General features: G+C 37.8%; 1 protein-coding gene across 2 annotated transcripts in view; it reads left to right on the top strand.

The window, feature by feature from the left end:
• Positions 1 to 17,005, top strand: part of SENP2 (SUMO specific peptidase 2) — a 40,692-nt gene that overhangs the window by 5,645 nt on the left and 18,042 nt on the right. For both annotated transcript variants that reach the window (XM_082840466.1, XM_082840467.1), the window contains 9 exons: positions 22 to 155; positions 810 to 876; positions 2,748 to 2,838; positions 6,084 to 6,252; positions 8,361 to 8,464; positions 10,149 to 10,243; positions 10,822 to 10,873; positions 13,367 to 13,430; positions 15,206 to 15,382. In XM_082840466.1, the coding sequence (XP_082696592.1) occupies positions 22 to 155; positions 810 to 876; positions 2,748 to 2,838; positions 6,084 to 6,252; positions 8,361 to 8,464; positions 10,149 to 10,243; positions 10,822 to 10,873; positions 13,367 to 13,430; positions 15,206 to 15,382 (953 nt within the window). The remainder of the gene's footprint in view (positions 1 to 21; positions 156 to 809; positions 877 to 2,747; positions 2,839 to 6,083; positions 6,253 to 8,360; positions 8,465 to 10,148; positions 10,244 to 10,821; positions 10,874 to 13,366; positions 13,431 to 15,205; positions 15,383 to 17,005) is intronic.

Here is a 17,005-nt window from a genome sequence, read left to right as displayed (position 1 = left end):
AATCTATATTACACTTTCTAGGTTGCTTTATTCACCAAGTGAAAAACAGTCTCTACAATGCTGCCAGCTTATTTGGATTCCCATTCCAGCTGACCACAAAGCCCATGGTGACTTCTGCTTGTAATGGAACACGGAATGTTGTCCCTTCAGGAGAGGTCAGTGGGGATAAGGCTTCACTGGGGCTACTGGTCTTTGTACTTAACCATTAAAGTTAAATTTTAGAAATATTCTCTTTTTAGGAATTAATATGTAGAATGACTTCTTTCCGAAATGTTCATGTCTTAATTAGCCTTGATATAGAGACCAAAAAAATGAAAGATTAAGAAATTGCACATTTAAAAAATATTTATAAGGAGCCTAATTACTAATACAGTTGACCTCTGAACAATGCTTGGGTTATGGGCCCCAACTCTCCACACAGTCAAAAACTCACATAGTTGGCCCTCCAGATCCTTGGTTCTGCATATCTGAGGTTCTGCATCCGTGGATTCCCAACCAGTAATCATGTAGTACACTAGTATTTACTGTTGAAAAAAATCCGCATTTAATTGGATCCACAGAGGTCAGACCCTTGTTGTTCAAGAGTCAGCTCTACATCTGGTTTTCTTGTTTAAGTATGTGTGAAGAATCTGGAATTGTTACTTTTTACATCATTTTGTGAGTCTTCACAAATTAAACCTTTGGTCTTATTGATGAAGTTTCTTCTGTGAGGTAACTAAATCATCACCAATAGAGTGATTTTTTTTTCATATTAAGACTTATTTAAATTCTAAGAGTGAATACAGAGATGATTCTTTTTGATTTTTTAGGTATTTTCGAACTCTTCATCTTCTGAACTGACAGATTCCGGATCCTGGAACAACATGCTGAAACTGGGTGAGGTGGTCAAGAACATTTCTGCTTCCCTACCTCCTCCTGCCTGTGTTCTCTGAGTTTTGGGAATGTGAAAGGAAAACACTGATTTGGCTTCAGATGAGAACACAGATATATTCTCCCTACCATTCTAAAAAGCAAATAGCTTTCCTTTAGTATTGTCTTTGAATTTACTGTTATGTTTCCTGTTTGCTTTATCAGTGTCTTTAATGTGACTTAGATCAGGGTTTATTTATTAAAAAGAAAAAAAAAAGTGTTACCTGAGAGCTTACTCTGTCAGACACTGTGCTAAGTTATCAGGAATAACAAAATAATAAAACCTTTAGTAGCAAAATAACAAAACAAAATAATAAAACCTTTAATAACAAAATAGCAAAATAACAACATAATAAAATAACAAACTCATAAAATCCTGCCTTTGATGGACATCATCTGATGGGGGAGCAACCTTAGGTTCCCAGTTCTCATGGTTTTGTGGATTAGGAACCTCTATATCATCCTTAGACCCCGAAATTGAATTGTAATTATTATATATACTATATAAAATGCTCTGGTGGGGAAAAATAGGAAGAAGCCAGAGTCCTGAAAATGATTGTGATCTCTGCCACACAGATAAGCTTGTAAAGTTTGAGAGGAAGGGGGAAAAAGAGCTTTTAGAGAAGTTGTGGGTTCAGAAAATTGACATATAGAGAGGATGGTAGATTTATCTTGTGCCTGAAGTACCAGCACTATATTTCTGTGGGTTTTTGTAGCCTAGTCAGAGAACCATGGGTATTCCTAGGGCAGATTTCTTATATAAAGAAATCCACAATCTCAAATCGGAAATGCTTGGAGATATGTTTGGGAATTCCACATTTTTTAGTTGTTTATTGAATATTATTTAAAAAACCCCAACAGGATTGAACATTGATTCAAGTCAGGTTTTACAAACAAATGAATGCAGGTCAGTTCATGTTTTGCTGCTACTGACTTAAGAAAAAACTTTGAGCTTTAGACCTCTTTTCATTTTGGAGTCCTCAGGGACTCCAAACCCCTGTAGTAGCTCCAGCAGATAATGTGGCTGATGAAAATTTTGTTACCCTTTTTTGAGGTATAGTAACCATCTCACAGGTAGGTATTAGAAGCTTCCAGGGAAATGTAGTAACAAAGCAGATTTTCATTTAAAAATACTTCTGTTTTCTTGAGGAGAAGAAACAGTTTGAAAAATTTACTCAATTTGATTAGATTACAGAGTTTATAATCATTGAGTTCTTCATGCCTTTTGTTGGCCCCAGCAAGCAAAACTAGTAAAGCTTTCCTGTGAATTGTTACTACTTACCTGAGAGCAAAGACAGACTAAGCTTTTCCTTTAACTTTTACAAAATGTGTGCTAGAAAGTAATAGAATTTGAAAAAATAAGATATTTAGTTCTACAGTATAGACTGCTCACAGATTTTCTTTTTTTTTAATTTAATTTATTTGTGGCTGCGTTGGGTCTTTGTTGCTGCAAGCAGGCTTTCTCTAGTTGCGGCGAGTGGGGGCTATTCTTTGTTGTGCTGTGTGGGCTTCTCATTTCGGTGGCTGTTCTTGTTGCAGAGCATGGGCTCTAGGTGCGTGGGCTTCAGTAGTTGTGGCATGAGGCCTCAGTAGTTGTGGCTCACGGGCTCTAGAGCGTAGGCTCTGTAGTTGTGGCACACGGGCTTAGCTGCTCCACAGCATGTGGGATCTTCCCGGACCAGGGCTCCAACCTGTGTCCCCTCCATTGGCAGATGGATTCTTAACCACTGTGCCACCAGGGAAGTCCAGATTTTCTTTTCTAATGCAGACTGTTCACAGGTTTTTTTGTGTGTGTTTTTTGTTTTTCTTTTACAATTACAAATGGTTTTCAAAAATAGGTAATAAATCTCCTAATGGAATAAGTGACTATCCAAAGATCAGAGTGACAGTAACTCGAGATCAGCCACGCAGAGTCCTGCCTTCCTTTGGGTAAGTGTTAAGTTCTGCCTTTCTGTAAATGGAAACTTAGTAATTTTTAGGTCCTCACTCTTGCTAGGCATTCTTACTTTTATTCTATTATGTAATCTTGTTAAGTAACTACTCTGAGGTTAGTAACTTGCCAAATATCATACAGGTGGTGAGAGACGTACTCAAGTGTGTGTTACTTTTTCTATCATATGCCTATATATCATATGCCTATATAATCTGATTTTGAAAACCTTTAATTTTTAAAATTATTTTTAATTTTTATTTTTTTGGCCTCACCATGTAGCTTGCGGGATCTTAGTTCCCTGACCAGGGGTTGAACCCAGGCCCTCGACAGTGAAAGCACTGGACTGCCAGGGAATGCCCTTTAAAACCTTTTAAAAAAGAATTGTCACTCACTTCTAAACTTTTTTTTGAAGTATAATATGCATTCAGAACAGTGCAGAAATCATGTATACAATGAACTGTTATTATTTTATTAGTAATTTTCTTCTCTCTGTGTTCCCACTTTCTGGAACTTCTGTTGCTTGGATATTGGACCCTATGGATTGATCTAATTTAATTTTTGTATATATTCTCTTTTGTTTTTGTCCTTACCCTTTTTTTAAAAAAATGTTCTACCACTGAGATAAACATATATGTATACTTTTGTGGGTTTTTTTGGCTTCATAGTTTTTAAGTTGTAAGCATCCTCCCACTTCCTATTCCCCATGGCTTTTTCTTTCTCCAACCATCGAATTCTTATTATAGAGATACAATATCTTTTCTTATCTCTCTAAAGCTGTTAATTATTTTAAAATTTCTTCTCCTCCTTGCTTTGTCTGCTTCCTTTGAGTTACTCCTCCCCCTTTGGTTTATTTTGGTTTTATCTTTCTTACGAGTTCTTATTCAAATACCTGGTAATCCTTGGCTGTCCACTCATGTTTGAAAATGAGACACTAACTATAAAAAGTAAGGCTCCCTGGAGGTGGCTAAATGGCTGATTGTAGGATTAGGAGAGATAAAGTAAAAAATGATTGTGGAATGTCCTGTGCCAGCAATTAAAGGAGCCCTAAAAACCTGGGGACATTATCAACATGACACAGGAGGAAACTTGAAGGGGCTTTCACTGGCCAGTTGGGGACAATTTAAGTATCAGATGAATAAAGACAAGAATACACATGTTAATAAATAAATACATAGTGTGGGAGGAAAAGGTCTTTATAGTAGAATGCCAGCTAGTAAGTGTAGAAGGAATGATGGAATTAGAAAAATCACCATCTTTTAACTGTCTCAGTAATAACTGATATATACAGGAATTGTCAGTTGAGCTAAAACTAGTAAGTAAAAGTTTGATGAAGTATGGAATATTTACATAAACTCAGAATTTTTCCCCACAAATGACTTACTAATTATAAAGGGAAAAATAGTAACTTCAGAGTGGAGAAACCTGCCTGACGCCACCTTAACCAAAGGATCAAAGTTTAAATCACCCAGAGTGGGCAAACTCACATCCTGGCCTCCAGATACATTGCACTGAACAGGACATCATCACCTAATGTAGTATTTCTGAAAAGATCAATAATCTGAATGTAATTATGAGAAAACTGGTTAAGCTGAAACTAAGGTTAATTCTACAATCAGGCTTATACTCTTCATTTTACTCTTCATTCATACTCCTCTTTAACCTGTGATTATTTAGAAGGGTAGAATTATATTGTTTAATTTCCAGATACTTGGGGCTTTCCAGATATCTTTCTGTTACTGATTTCTAGTTTAATTTCATTATGGTCAGAGAATATACTTAGTACGATTTCAGTCCTTTTAAATTTGTTAACATTTGTTTATGTCCTAGAATATATTCAGTCTGGATATTCCATGTTCGTTGAAAAGAATGTGTATTCTGCTATTGTTGGGTGGAGTGTTCTGTAAATATCTTATTAATAGTTTGCTGATAATGTTTTACAGATCTTATTGATTTTCTGTCTACTTTTTTATTGGTTGATGAGTATAGAGTGTTGATGTTTCCTACTGTAATTGTGGACTTGACTATTTCTCTCATCCAGTTATGTCAGTTTTTGCTTCATGTACAGTATTTTGAAACTCTGTAGGTGAATACATTTGACCTAGATTCACCAGTTGTTATCATTTTTCCAGTTTGCTTTATCATTCTCTGTTATATGTACATAATATTTTTTTCTGAATCATTTGAGAGTAAGTCTTAGACTCAGGCCCCTTTAATCATAAGTACTTGAGTGTGTTTATTTCTCAGAATGAGGACATTCACTTACATAACCACAGATTACCAAAATCAGAAAATTTAACATTGATATAGTACTATTATATAATCTTATTTAAATTTCTCTATTATAGAGATTCTTTTTTTCTGGCCCACAATTCAGGGCAGGATCATGTATTATATTTAATTTTCATGTCTCTTTGATCTCCTTTAATCTGGAACAACGCCTCAGCCTCTCTTTGTCTGTAATAGCATGAATATTTTTAAAGAGTACAAAGCATTGCTTTTGTAGAATCCCTTAATTTTGTCTGATGTTTACTCATGATTTATTTTAGATTATGCAAATTTTTTGGTAAAAATACTGCATATGTGATGTGTCCTTTCTTAAACCTCACATCAAGAGAGGTATGATGTCAGTTTGTTCCATTATCGGTAATGCCAAGAGAGGCAGGCTCTATCAACCAGCAACAGTGACTAGGTGAGGGCTTCATGGCTTTGCATTCTTTAGCATTTATTAATTTAGTATTCATTAATTTAGTATTCAGCAGATACTGATTGAGTGCCTTTTGGCTTAGATCATGTACCAGGATACGGTGGTGGAAGGATGAAATCTCTGTTTTCATGGACTTTAAAGTTTAGTGTGGGATGCAGTCCCACAGTGGCACCAATAATTAATCAATCACACCAATAGTTAACTTCAATGGTGCCAAATGACTAAAGGAAAAGTGTAGTACCAGAGGAGGGTATGTTGTGTAATAGCGAGCTAAGCCAGGGTTGGAGTTGGAAAATTGGGCATGAGGAAAAAGGCAAAGGCTTTCATGTGGAAGCCCTGGTGACTGGGAATAGACATTCCATAGCAGAATTCTGGGGTGCCCTCTGCTCTAGAGATCTAATTTTTGTGAATGGTGGTTGTCTGATTTGCCAGGAGCAAGCTTAACCTGAGACAGCTTAATCACAGGATTGTCTGGAGCTTAAATTCCAGCAATTTAAGCCGTTTGGGAATAACTTTTTCTTTTTTTTTTCCTCTCAGTTTTACTTTGAGCTCAGAAGCCTATAATAGAAGACCAGGTGGCCGTCGCCATAGCAAAGGCAATCTGGAGAGTTCCTTAACGTGGAAGCCTCAGGAACAGGTTGTAACAGAGATGATTTCTGAAGAGGGTGGCAAGGGTCTGAGGCGTCCCCGTTGTACTGTGGAGGAGGTAAGCCCTTTTAGCCTGATCTCTTTTAAAAGCAATTTTAGGAATTCGGGTGGGGTGGGGATAAATAGTATATGTTCTGTGGTACAAAATACAAAAGGTATAAATGGGTGTACAGGGACTGTAAATTTCCCAGTCTCCCTTCTATATCTGGCCCCTATTTGACTCCAATGCTTATATGTATTCTTCTGTATATATGTAGTCAATTTTCAGGTAAAGGAAAGAAAAAGGAATCATATTAGGAAAAGGTACAATTATAGATTCTTTCTCTTTGGGTGCCTGAATTATTCTAACTTGTTTCTTGTATAAGCTGTAATAACTGTGACTAAGTAAGGGAAGTAAATGGTGTACATGTCTGCTTTTTCCTTCCATTTTTAGGGCACCTAGCATGATGTCTTCATCAACAATCTTCCCTTCCCTCTTGAAGTCTTCACTTATTCCAGGAGAATTTAGAACTATTCCTGTCTCTGGCATTTCCCCCGGACCATCACCTATTGCAATTTGCTAGATGGTTTTCTGAGCCACTTGGCTTAGTTCATCAAAGAAATGTTTATTTGGGTCCCGGGTGCTCTGCCAGTTTTCAGCAATTCAGAATTGAATAAAATATGGTCCCTGTTCTCTAGGAGCTTATACATTAATTGTTGTAATCAGCAAGCAAGTAGGCAGAGAAAGGAATGGACTGCAGCCCTGGAGGGGATTTTAAGGAGAGGTATTAAAGTAGGCTTCAGTACCTCCTAGATAAGAAATAAGGGACGGGACTGAGCAGATATGTATGGGGTATACACAGGCCATATTCTAGAAACATTAGAAGGTAGTATTAGCAAGGATATACTTACTGGTTAAGTGTGATATAAGGTTAGATGGAAGAGCCTGAGTCCCAGATTTCAATCTTGGATAAATATGTGTCACTGACCAGGATACCCTATGTGTTTAGGGGAAGGTGATGACTTCAGTTATGGACATTGTTTAAAGTGCCTGTGAAACACGCAAGAAGACCTGTCCCGTAGACTTTTGGATATATGGGAGTTTTGAGAAGAAGGCAAGCTTAGGGACACATTGCTGAATCTTCTGCATATTGGTGTTAGATAAATCAAGGGAGCTGAAGAGATTATTCAGGGAGAGTATGTACTGTGAGAAAAGATAATGGGCAGAACCATCGACATTTACAGGGAGGCAGAAGAAATAATCTTCAGTGGAGACTGAGAAGATAAGAAGAAGTTAGGAGAGGGGCTTCCCTGGTGGTCCAGTAGTAAAGAATCCGCCTTCCAATGCAGGGGATGCAGGTTCGATCCCTGGTTGGGGAACTAAGAACCCACATCCTGCGGGGCAACTAAACCCATGCACCACAACTACTGAGCTTTTGCGCCTCAATGGGAGCACCTGTGTGCTACAAACTACAGAGTCCACGCGCCCTGGAGCCCACACGCCAGAGCTAGAGAGAAGCTTGCGTGCCGCAACAAAAGATCCCATGTGCCTCATCAAAGATCTCGCGTGCCACAACTAAGACCCGACACAGCTAAAAAAATAAAGAAAATAAATAAATATTTAAAAAAAAAAAGAAATCAGGAAAGTGTATTGTCCAGGAAGGCAAGGCGAGGTTAGCAGGGTGAGATGCTGGAGAGAGAGGTCAATTGACAGAAGAGCTGAAAATGTGTCCATTGGATCTGGCCATAGAGGGTCGTTAGTGACTTTGGTAAGACCAGTTCTGTTTCGGAAGCTGAATGTTCTGAATATGCAAGTGGATTATTTCTGCTGAGTTTTTTGTGGTTTACCCAGTTTCACTGTCAAAAACTCAGATGCTATCAAGGTCTAGCAGATAATGTAAATGAGTGAAATGGGCTGGAGTGAATAGGTGACCAAAGGGAATAAATAGTCTTACATAGCTCCAGATTGTTGATACAGTGTTTCAAAAGAGACCAGATGTTACTGGATTTTTCTTTTTAATTTATAAAGTTGGTAATTAAAGGAATTAAAAGAACACTAAAATACAAAAACACTGTGCTGGCGAATGAAACACATCTATGAGCTGCATTTGACCTCTTAGTCTTTGTTTATGATTTAATTATAGGTTTGATGTGCTGGTAGTTATCTAAATGCTTTCTTTTATTTAGGGTGTTCAAAAAGAGGAGAGAGAGAAATACCGAAGGTTATTGGAGCGACTTAAAGAAGGTGGTCATGGAAACACTGTTCCTCCTGTTACTTCAACTCATCATAGGTAAAGATGCGTTACCAAGATCAATGCTTTGCCAGACATCTTTTTCCTTATTTTTGGAGAAGGGATGGGTGGGAAGGGCTTTGTTGAAAAAAGAGATTAATACTGAGAGAGTGAGCCCTGTAATTTGTCTGTACTGATGGATTATATAGAACAGTGGTTTTACAAAATAGAATTTTCTGTTAGCTTTTGTTCAAGTGAACTCTTACATAAAACTCTGACACAGAAAAGTGGATTCACTGGTTGAAGTCAGGTTCCCAGGGAGCAGAGAGTTTTTTCAACCTCCCCAACACAAGTTTCTCATGACCTCTGTCTTCCTCTCTTTTTCCCCCTCATCTCCCCCGCTCTTCCCTCCCTTCATCTCCTCCCACCCAGCCCCCACCCCCACCCCTGCCACGTACACATAGTCTCTGAGGCATCCTAGTGGATGCATCTTAGCACAGTCGGAAATCTTCCACTCTAGAGACAAGGTTAAACTCATCCCAGGTCATAAGAAGTTTTCCTTACAAGACTGCTTGTTAATTAACTGTGCTGAGTTGACCAAACAGATGAGAATGGCAGAAGGAATTGATGTCTGGGCTTTTATTTCCCTGTAAACAAGGGGACAAAAAATATGTGAGCTCAGGTTTGAGGTCTACTTGATAATTCTAACAAGCGGTGTGAGAATACACAGAGGGGAGTCCCAGAAATTATGTAACAGTAAGTTGAAGGTGAAGAAGTCACGAGACTGTCTAGCTTGTTGAATGCAGAAATAACAAGAATTTTAACTTTGGGAATTTTCACTTTGGTTGTGAACTTTAAAAAGAAATTCAGGGACTTCCCTGGTGGCGTAGTGGTTAAGAATCTGCCTGCCAATGCAGGGAACATGGGTTCAAGCCCTGGTCCGGAAAGATCCCACATGCCATGGAGCAACTAAGCCCGTGCGCCACAACTACTGAGCCTGTGCTCTAGAGTCCGTGAGCCACAACTACTGAGCCCTTGTGCCACAACTACTGAAGCCCGCGTGCCTAGAGCCTGTGCTCCGCAACAAGAGAAGCCACCGCAATGAGAAGCCCGCGCACCGCATTGAAGAGTAGCCCCTGCTCACTGCAACTAGAGAAAGCCCACGCCCAGCAACGAAAACCAAACACAGCCAAAAGATAGATAAAGAAATTTATTTAAAAAGAAATTCAGTTTAGTCAATCAGAATGTTCATATTTTTTTCCATTTTGACTAGCCACTGTTGGAAGCAGCAGTATACTTCATGAACTATTGGTTTTGTCATGTCAGCAAAATCCTCAAACTATTTTGCTTATTATGTTTTTTTGGTTGTTCTTTTTCTTCTTATGTTCTTTTAATGTGTTGTTTTGGGATCCATTTCAGTATATCGTTTAAAATTTTTCATCTTTTAACTTGGGTGTTATCATGCTGAGATTTTTTCAGTCAAGGTGGTGCTGGGGATTGAGAACATCCACTTTTATAATGGAGAAACTGGAGGTTAGGTAACTTGGCTGGAATATTAGAATCAGGATTAGACTCCTTTTATCCTAGTCCCAGATGATGCTATGTTGCACCCTTTCTCTTGTAATTTGACGTTTCTGGGTTATCAATAACTCCTGTTTGGAGAAGCTTACCAGAAAGAGATAATGAATACTTATAATAGATTTTCCTTTTGTATCTGATCTTCTTCACTTTTTGTGTTTCTAAGTTCTCAAAGAAGTCAGATGGACACATTAAAGACCAAAGGCTGGGGGCAAGAGCAAAGTCATGGAGTCAAAACAACTCAGTTTGTTCCAAAACAATGTGAGTTCCCAGATTTAGCTCTATCTTAATAGTCTTAATATATTGAACTTAGTTCAAGTGCATATAAAATTGAAAAATGACATACTAGTAAAAGATGGTGTACCAAACTTTAAAACATTATCAGACCCCAGGGCATTGATGGGGTACTACCAGTACCAGTAGTTTATTAAAAATGCTATTTCAAAATAAAGCCAATTTATAAAATACCTCTTGATTATTATTCCTAGCTTCTATATCGTAGTGTATATTTTGTGAGCCTAAAATTAATTTCTTTGTATTCCTTATATTAATTTCCTTGTATTTCTCCACTTGCTGTTCACTAAATGACACTAAATGATAGCTTACCAGATGAGCAGATATTAGTCAGTTTACACTAAAGATAATACTTAAAGGAGAAAGAGATTTATGCGTTTGTAAGCAAATTAATTTGTATGGAGGCTAATGTCTTTGGAACCCATTTTAGCATTTCAGTGTAAATTAATATCTTGATACTTTGGAAACCGTAAATTGAAATTCCAGCTATATGATTGATTAATAAAGGAAATGCTTTTTTTTCTTTTTTTTTATCATTCTCACAGATAGAGTTGTTGAAACAAGGGGACCTCTATGTTCAGTGAGAAGTGAAAAGAGGTACATGGTTCAGTTTATTCTAAGTTTTCTTTGACATATTATTTTCTTTTTTTTTTTAACATCTTTATTGGGGTATAATTGCTTTACTATGGTGTGTTAGTTTCTGCTTTATAACAAAGTGAATCAGTTATACATATACATATGTTCCCATATCTCTTCCCTCTTGCATCTCCCTCCCTCCCACCCTCCCTATCCCACCCCTCCAGGTGGTCACAAAGCACCGAGCTGATCTCCGTGTGCTATGCGGCTGCTTCCCACTAGCTATCTACCTTACGTTTGGTAGTGTATATATGTCCATGCCTCTCTCTCGCTTTGTCACAGCTCACCATTCCCCCTCCCCATATCCTCAAGTCCATTCTCTAGTAGGTCTGTGTCTTTATTCCTGTCTTACCCCTAGGTTCTTCATGACATTTCTTTTTTCTTAAATTACATATATATATGTTAGCATACGGTATTTGTCTCTCTCTTTCTGACTTACTTCACTCTGTATGACAGACTCTAGGTGTATCCACCTCATTACAAATAGCTCAATTTCGTTTCTTTTTATGGCTGAGTAATATTCCATTGTATATATGTGCCACATCTTTATCCATTCATCTGATGATGGACACTTAGGTTGTTTCCACCTCTGGGCTATTGTAAATAGAGCTGCAATGAACATTTTGGTACATGACTCTTTTTGAATTTTGGTTTTCTCGGTATATGCCCAGTAGTGGGTTTGCTGGGTCATATGGTAGTTCTATTTGTAGTTTTTTAAGGAACCTCCATACTGTTCTCCACAGTGGCTGTACCAATTCACATTCCCACCAGCAGTGTAAGAGTGTTCCCTTTTCTCCACACCCTCTCCAGCACTGTTTCTAGATTTTTTGATGATGGCCATTCTGATTGGTGTGAGATGATATCTCATTGTAGTTTTGATTTGCATTTCTCTAATGATTAATGATGTTGAGCATTCTTTCATGTGTTTGTTGGCAGTCTGTATATCTTCTTTGGAGAAACGTCTATTTAGGTCTTCTGCCCATTTTTGGATTGGGTTGTTTGTTTTTTTGCTATTGAGCTGCATGAGCTGCTTGTAAATTTTGGAAATAAATCCTTTGTCAGTTGCTTCATTTGCAAATATTTTCTCCCATTCTGAGGGTTGTCTTTTGGTCTTGTTTATGGTTTCCTTTGCTGTGCAAAAGCTTTTAAGTTTCATTAGGTCCCATTTGTTTATTTTTGTTTTTATTTCTATTTCTCTAGGAGGTGGGTCAAAAAGGATCTTGCTGTGATTTATGTCATAGAGTGTTCTGCCTATGTTTTCCTCTAAGAGTTTGATAGTGTCTGGCCTTACATTTAGGTCTTTAATCCATTTTGAGCTTATTTTTGTGTATGGTGTTAGGGAGTGATCTAATCTCATACTTTTACATGTAGCTGTCCAGTTTCCCCAGCACCACTTATTGAAGAGGCTGTCCTCTCTCCACCATACATTCCTGCCTCCTTTATCAAAGATGAGGTGACCATATGTGCGTGGGTTTATCTCTGGGCTTTCTATCCTGTTCCATTGATCTTTCTGTTTTTGTGCCAGTACCATACTGTCTTGATTACTGTAGCTTTGTAGTATAGTCTGAAGTCAGGGAGCCTGATTCCTCCAGCTCCATTTTTCGTACTTAGGATTGCTTTGGCTATTCGGGGTCTTTTGTGTTTCCATACAAATTGTGAAATTTTTTGTTCTAGTTCTGTGAAAAATGCCAGTGGTAGTTTGATAGGGATTGCATTGAATCTGTAGATTGCTTTGGGTAGTAGAGTCATTTTCACAATGTTGATTATTCCAATCCAAGAACATGGTATATCTCTCCATCTATTGACATATTATTTTCTTACTTTATAAACTATATTTATGAGTAACCATGTCTGAGGAATTGTGAACTCTTCTCAGCTCTGGTAGCTGGTCAGCATATGTGGGTACATAGGTAGCTCTTGTGTCAGATGTCCACCCTAGCTTGGGAGGGTGCCCTTCTCCCCTAGGCATTAGAGGTTGGGAGGCATAGGTACTGCTTAGATAAGAGCGTGGGTGTGGTGGGCATCTCTGGTGGTCAGCATCTCTAGTATATGAACAGTGAAGGCAGTTCTGTGTGCCTTAGGATTTTGGATGTTGGTTCATTTATAGTAGAGTTTGGTAAACTATGGCCCATGGACCAAATCTGGTCCACCTGCCTGTTTTTGTAAGTAAAGTTTTATTGGACACAGTCATACTCATTCATTTACATACTACTTTTGGCCACTTTTAAACTACAATGCAAGTTGAGAAGATGTGACAAAAACCATAAGACCTGCAAAGCTAAGATATTTACTATTTGATCCTTTTTAGAAAAATTTTGCTAACCTTTGGTTTAGAGGACTATATAAACTCAAGGCAATATTTGTTTACAATTATTAAATCTTCTTTCTGAAACTAGTTTAATATGTATCAGATTACAGTCATCCAGTCTGTAATCTCTCACTTTTTTTCCTCAGGTGTTCAAAGGGGAAACTTTCTGATACAGAGAAGACACTTGGAATCAGACTAGAAAATGAAGGTGTAAGTAGAAACCCTAGTTAAATTTTATGTCTTTTACTCTTTCACCTGACTTATGTTAAAATTTTGGGCCCATGAAAAATAAGAAAGATACGATATACGTTACTTTGATTTCTAATTCCATTGTTTTCTTTGAAGAAGCAGCAGGCATTGAGGATACACACCTTTGGCTTTCTTCTGAGTGCAAGATTTTTATCTCTGTGCTATCGTGACCTTTGTAAGAGAGACTAACTTGCCTCCATCCCAACCCTTATCTGTGTTGCCTGGCTTCTTTTGGAGAATTTTTTAAAACCATACATCTTTAGGGAAAATGGTTGTTCGGCACTTTTCAGATTCAAGATTTCATATTTATTTGAAAATATTACCACTCTTCTGCTTAATTGGATTTTACATTTTCTATATAAGTATCAGAATAAGAAGTGTCCCAATGATCTCCATAGCAATACCAGCATTTTAAATAATAGTGGCAAAGTGTTTACTAAGCACTCCACATCCAAAAGAATTATATTCCTAAACTAAATGCAAATTTGAAGTTTTAGATTATTTCATATTTTAGGTAATAGAAATACCAAAGTTTAGGGAACTGCTTTGTGTTAAGTATCAGTCTGATCAAGATTCTCTTTTCCCATTTGATATCTTCATAAGAACTAGTCTTAAGGCTAAGTCATAGTCTTAAGTCATGATCTTAAGTCCTAAGTCTTAGATTGTTCCCTTCTCTAATGTATTTGTTACCTGGCTAAAGACTACATCCTGCTTCTATCCTTGCTGAACCTGAAGGCATTGCGATCTGGGACCATGTGGAAGGGCCAGCAGCTACTGGTTTCCTAGGACCAATATACCTGGCAGTTAGCTAGAGTAAAGAGCACTGGCTACGTGTGTTGAGAGTGTAGCTCTAGTCCAATGCTCTATTTCTTTTTTTTTTTTTTTGGTACGCGGGCCTCTCATTGTTGTGGCCTCTCCCGTTGCGGAGCACAGGCTCCGGACACGCAGGCTCAGCAGCCATGGCTCATGGGCCCAGCCGCTCCGTGGCATGTGGGATCTTCCCGGACCGGGGCACGAACCCATGTCCCCTGCATCAGCAGGCGGACTCTCAACCACTGCTCCACCAGGGAAGCCCCCAATGCTCTATTTCTAAATAAATTTCCTAATTTTAGATAAATTTGCCTACCAGATGACTTAAGTTCAGTATTAACAGTTATGTAGAGTCATGATAAGGAAAGATTCTTATCAGAGTTTCTGGGATGCTGGCAAAATTCTGTTTATTGACCTGAATGGTGGTTACATAGGTGTTAATATTACAAAAATTAAGTGGCACATTAATGTTTTGTGCATTTTTCTATAATATATAATTACTTATTTAAAAGGATGAAGTAGAACAAGTTTACTTGGTATAAGGATAGAAGTGGTTTATTTTGAGTGGTGGGATTATGGGTCATATTTTTTGTTTTTTTAAAGCTTTTCAAAATGTCTTTTAACTATATTATTTTTAATTGAAATAAGAAAACTGAAAATACTTTTCTTGCTATCTCCAGGGAAAACAAATGTTCTGCTTCATGGTTTATAACTGAGGTGTCCTGTTGTGAGCCTTAGGTCTTGAACCATTTTTGTTCCCTCTTCCAGGGACAGGCAGATATGCTTAATCTACTTTACTCATTTGGGGATTTACTAATTCTCTTTTCTTTCAAGATAATGGTGCTGTTTTATATTTCATGTGTTACGTATGTTTATACGTGCAAGTATCAAACATGTCAGTAGAATATGGGAACTTTTTTGATCAGAGGAGGGGACTCCAGCTGGAACCTGACTTATCTGAAGAGGTGTCAGCCCGACTGCGCCTGGGCAGTGGAAGCAATGGCTTACTCAGGAGGAAGATGTCAATACTTGAGACAAAAGAAAAAAATTGCTCAAGCAAAGAGAGGGATAAAAGGACAGATGATCTTCTTGAACTTACAGAGGTATTGTTTCTTGTTTCTTGTGTTGATCAGAATAAGAGGCATGTTTTTAAATAACCTCAGTTATTTAAGACTTGAGTGAATGTTTTGTTTTGAAGAGTTTCTCCAGGCTAGGGAATGTATGTATGAAGGAAATCATGCCCAAGGGCTGGTCAGTCACTGGCTACACTGATCATTAGTGATCTGTGAAAGTGGCCTAAGGAATTAGATTAATTTCAGCAAATGTGAGTAGACAGGATTGTCACATATCTTGGAATATAATGGGTTCTTTTTAGATTCTTTTTCTAAACTTAAAATATTTTGAGTTACACTGTATGGGTTTGACATTAGGAAGGAGTTCATTGCAGTTCTTTTTTTTTTTTTTTTTTTTCTTTCTTTTTTTTTTTAAACATTTAATTTTATTTGTTTATTTTTGGCCAAGATGCATGGCCTGTGGGATCCCAGTTCCCCAACCAGGGATCGAACCCAGGCCCAGGCAGTGAAAGCACCAAGTCCCAACCACTGGACTGCCAGGGAACTCCCCTTCATTGAGGTTTTTGTTAAGCGATTATGGTTCACTAAAATGTCCCTTTCAATGATTACTGTATTTGAAACGTTTCTGTAAGTAAAAACTTATAGAAAACAAGGAAATGAAGGTAGTTAAAAATTCTCATTTTAAAGGTGAGCCCACATCTTGACTCCTCCATTGTTGTGGTAGTCAGTCCTATTCAGTGAATATTTATTGAGCACTTACTATATGTTGGACATGCAGGTGGAGAGAGAGAGAGCCATAAAATTACAAAATTGTGTTTAGTGGGGGGGAGCAGTATTGAAAATATTTGGATGAAATAACTTCTATTTGGTTTATAGATTCAGGCTTATAGCTTAAATATGCATTTCTCTTTGTAATTCTTTAGAATGATGCCATCTATTCAATAAGGTCTCAGTTGCTAGACTGCTGCCTAGTTTTCTAGTTTCTGCTTACTCTCTTCATGTCAAAAGTAGATAGAATGATCTCTTTGATTCCTAATTTTATTACTTTGATGTTTTAAAATAAAAGTTCAGGAGGTAGATAAGGAAAGTATGAAAATGCTTTTATAGTATTGTGAAAGGAGCAAAGGCTAAGGAGTGAGACACTCCGGTGTTCAAATCTTGGCTCTGCCTTTTAATCACTATATGACTTTGACCATGTAACCAAAATTCTCTGAGCTTTACCTCTTCTATAAAATGGTGATAATACTTTCCCCACAAGCAGGGATTAATGGTGTGCTTCAAGCATCTGGTACATGTTTGGCTCATGTATCCCACATGGTAGTGGGATAATTGAGAGTATACTTTAAATATTATTATCAAATTATTGTTTTTAGAAGTTAATAATTGAACTAGCATTTTTTATAACCATTAGTAGTAAGATTGCTTTGTGCTCCTAAATTGAAATTCTTTCCTACTTCAATTTAGTAGGTCTTTGATGATCTGTTTTTCTTAAGGGTCAGGTATTACAGAGATGAAAAGCTTTTTTTTTTTTTTTTTTTGCGGTACATGGGCCTCTCACTGTTGCGGCCCCTCCTGTCGCGGAGCACAGGCCCCGGACGCGCAGGTGCAGTGGCCATGGGCCACGGGCCCAGCTGCTCCGCGGCATGTGGGATC

The sequence above is a fragment of the Leucopleurus acutus genome (assembly GCF_964270905.1).
Source record: "Leucopleurus acutus genome assembly, chromosome: 5".
NCBI classification, from domain to species: domain Eukaryota; kingdom Metazoa; phylum Chordata; class Mammalia; order Artiodactyla; family Delphinidae; genus Leucopleurus; species Leucopleurus acutus.
This window is presented reverse-complemented; position numbering and strand designations above follow the sequence as displayed.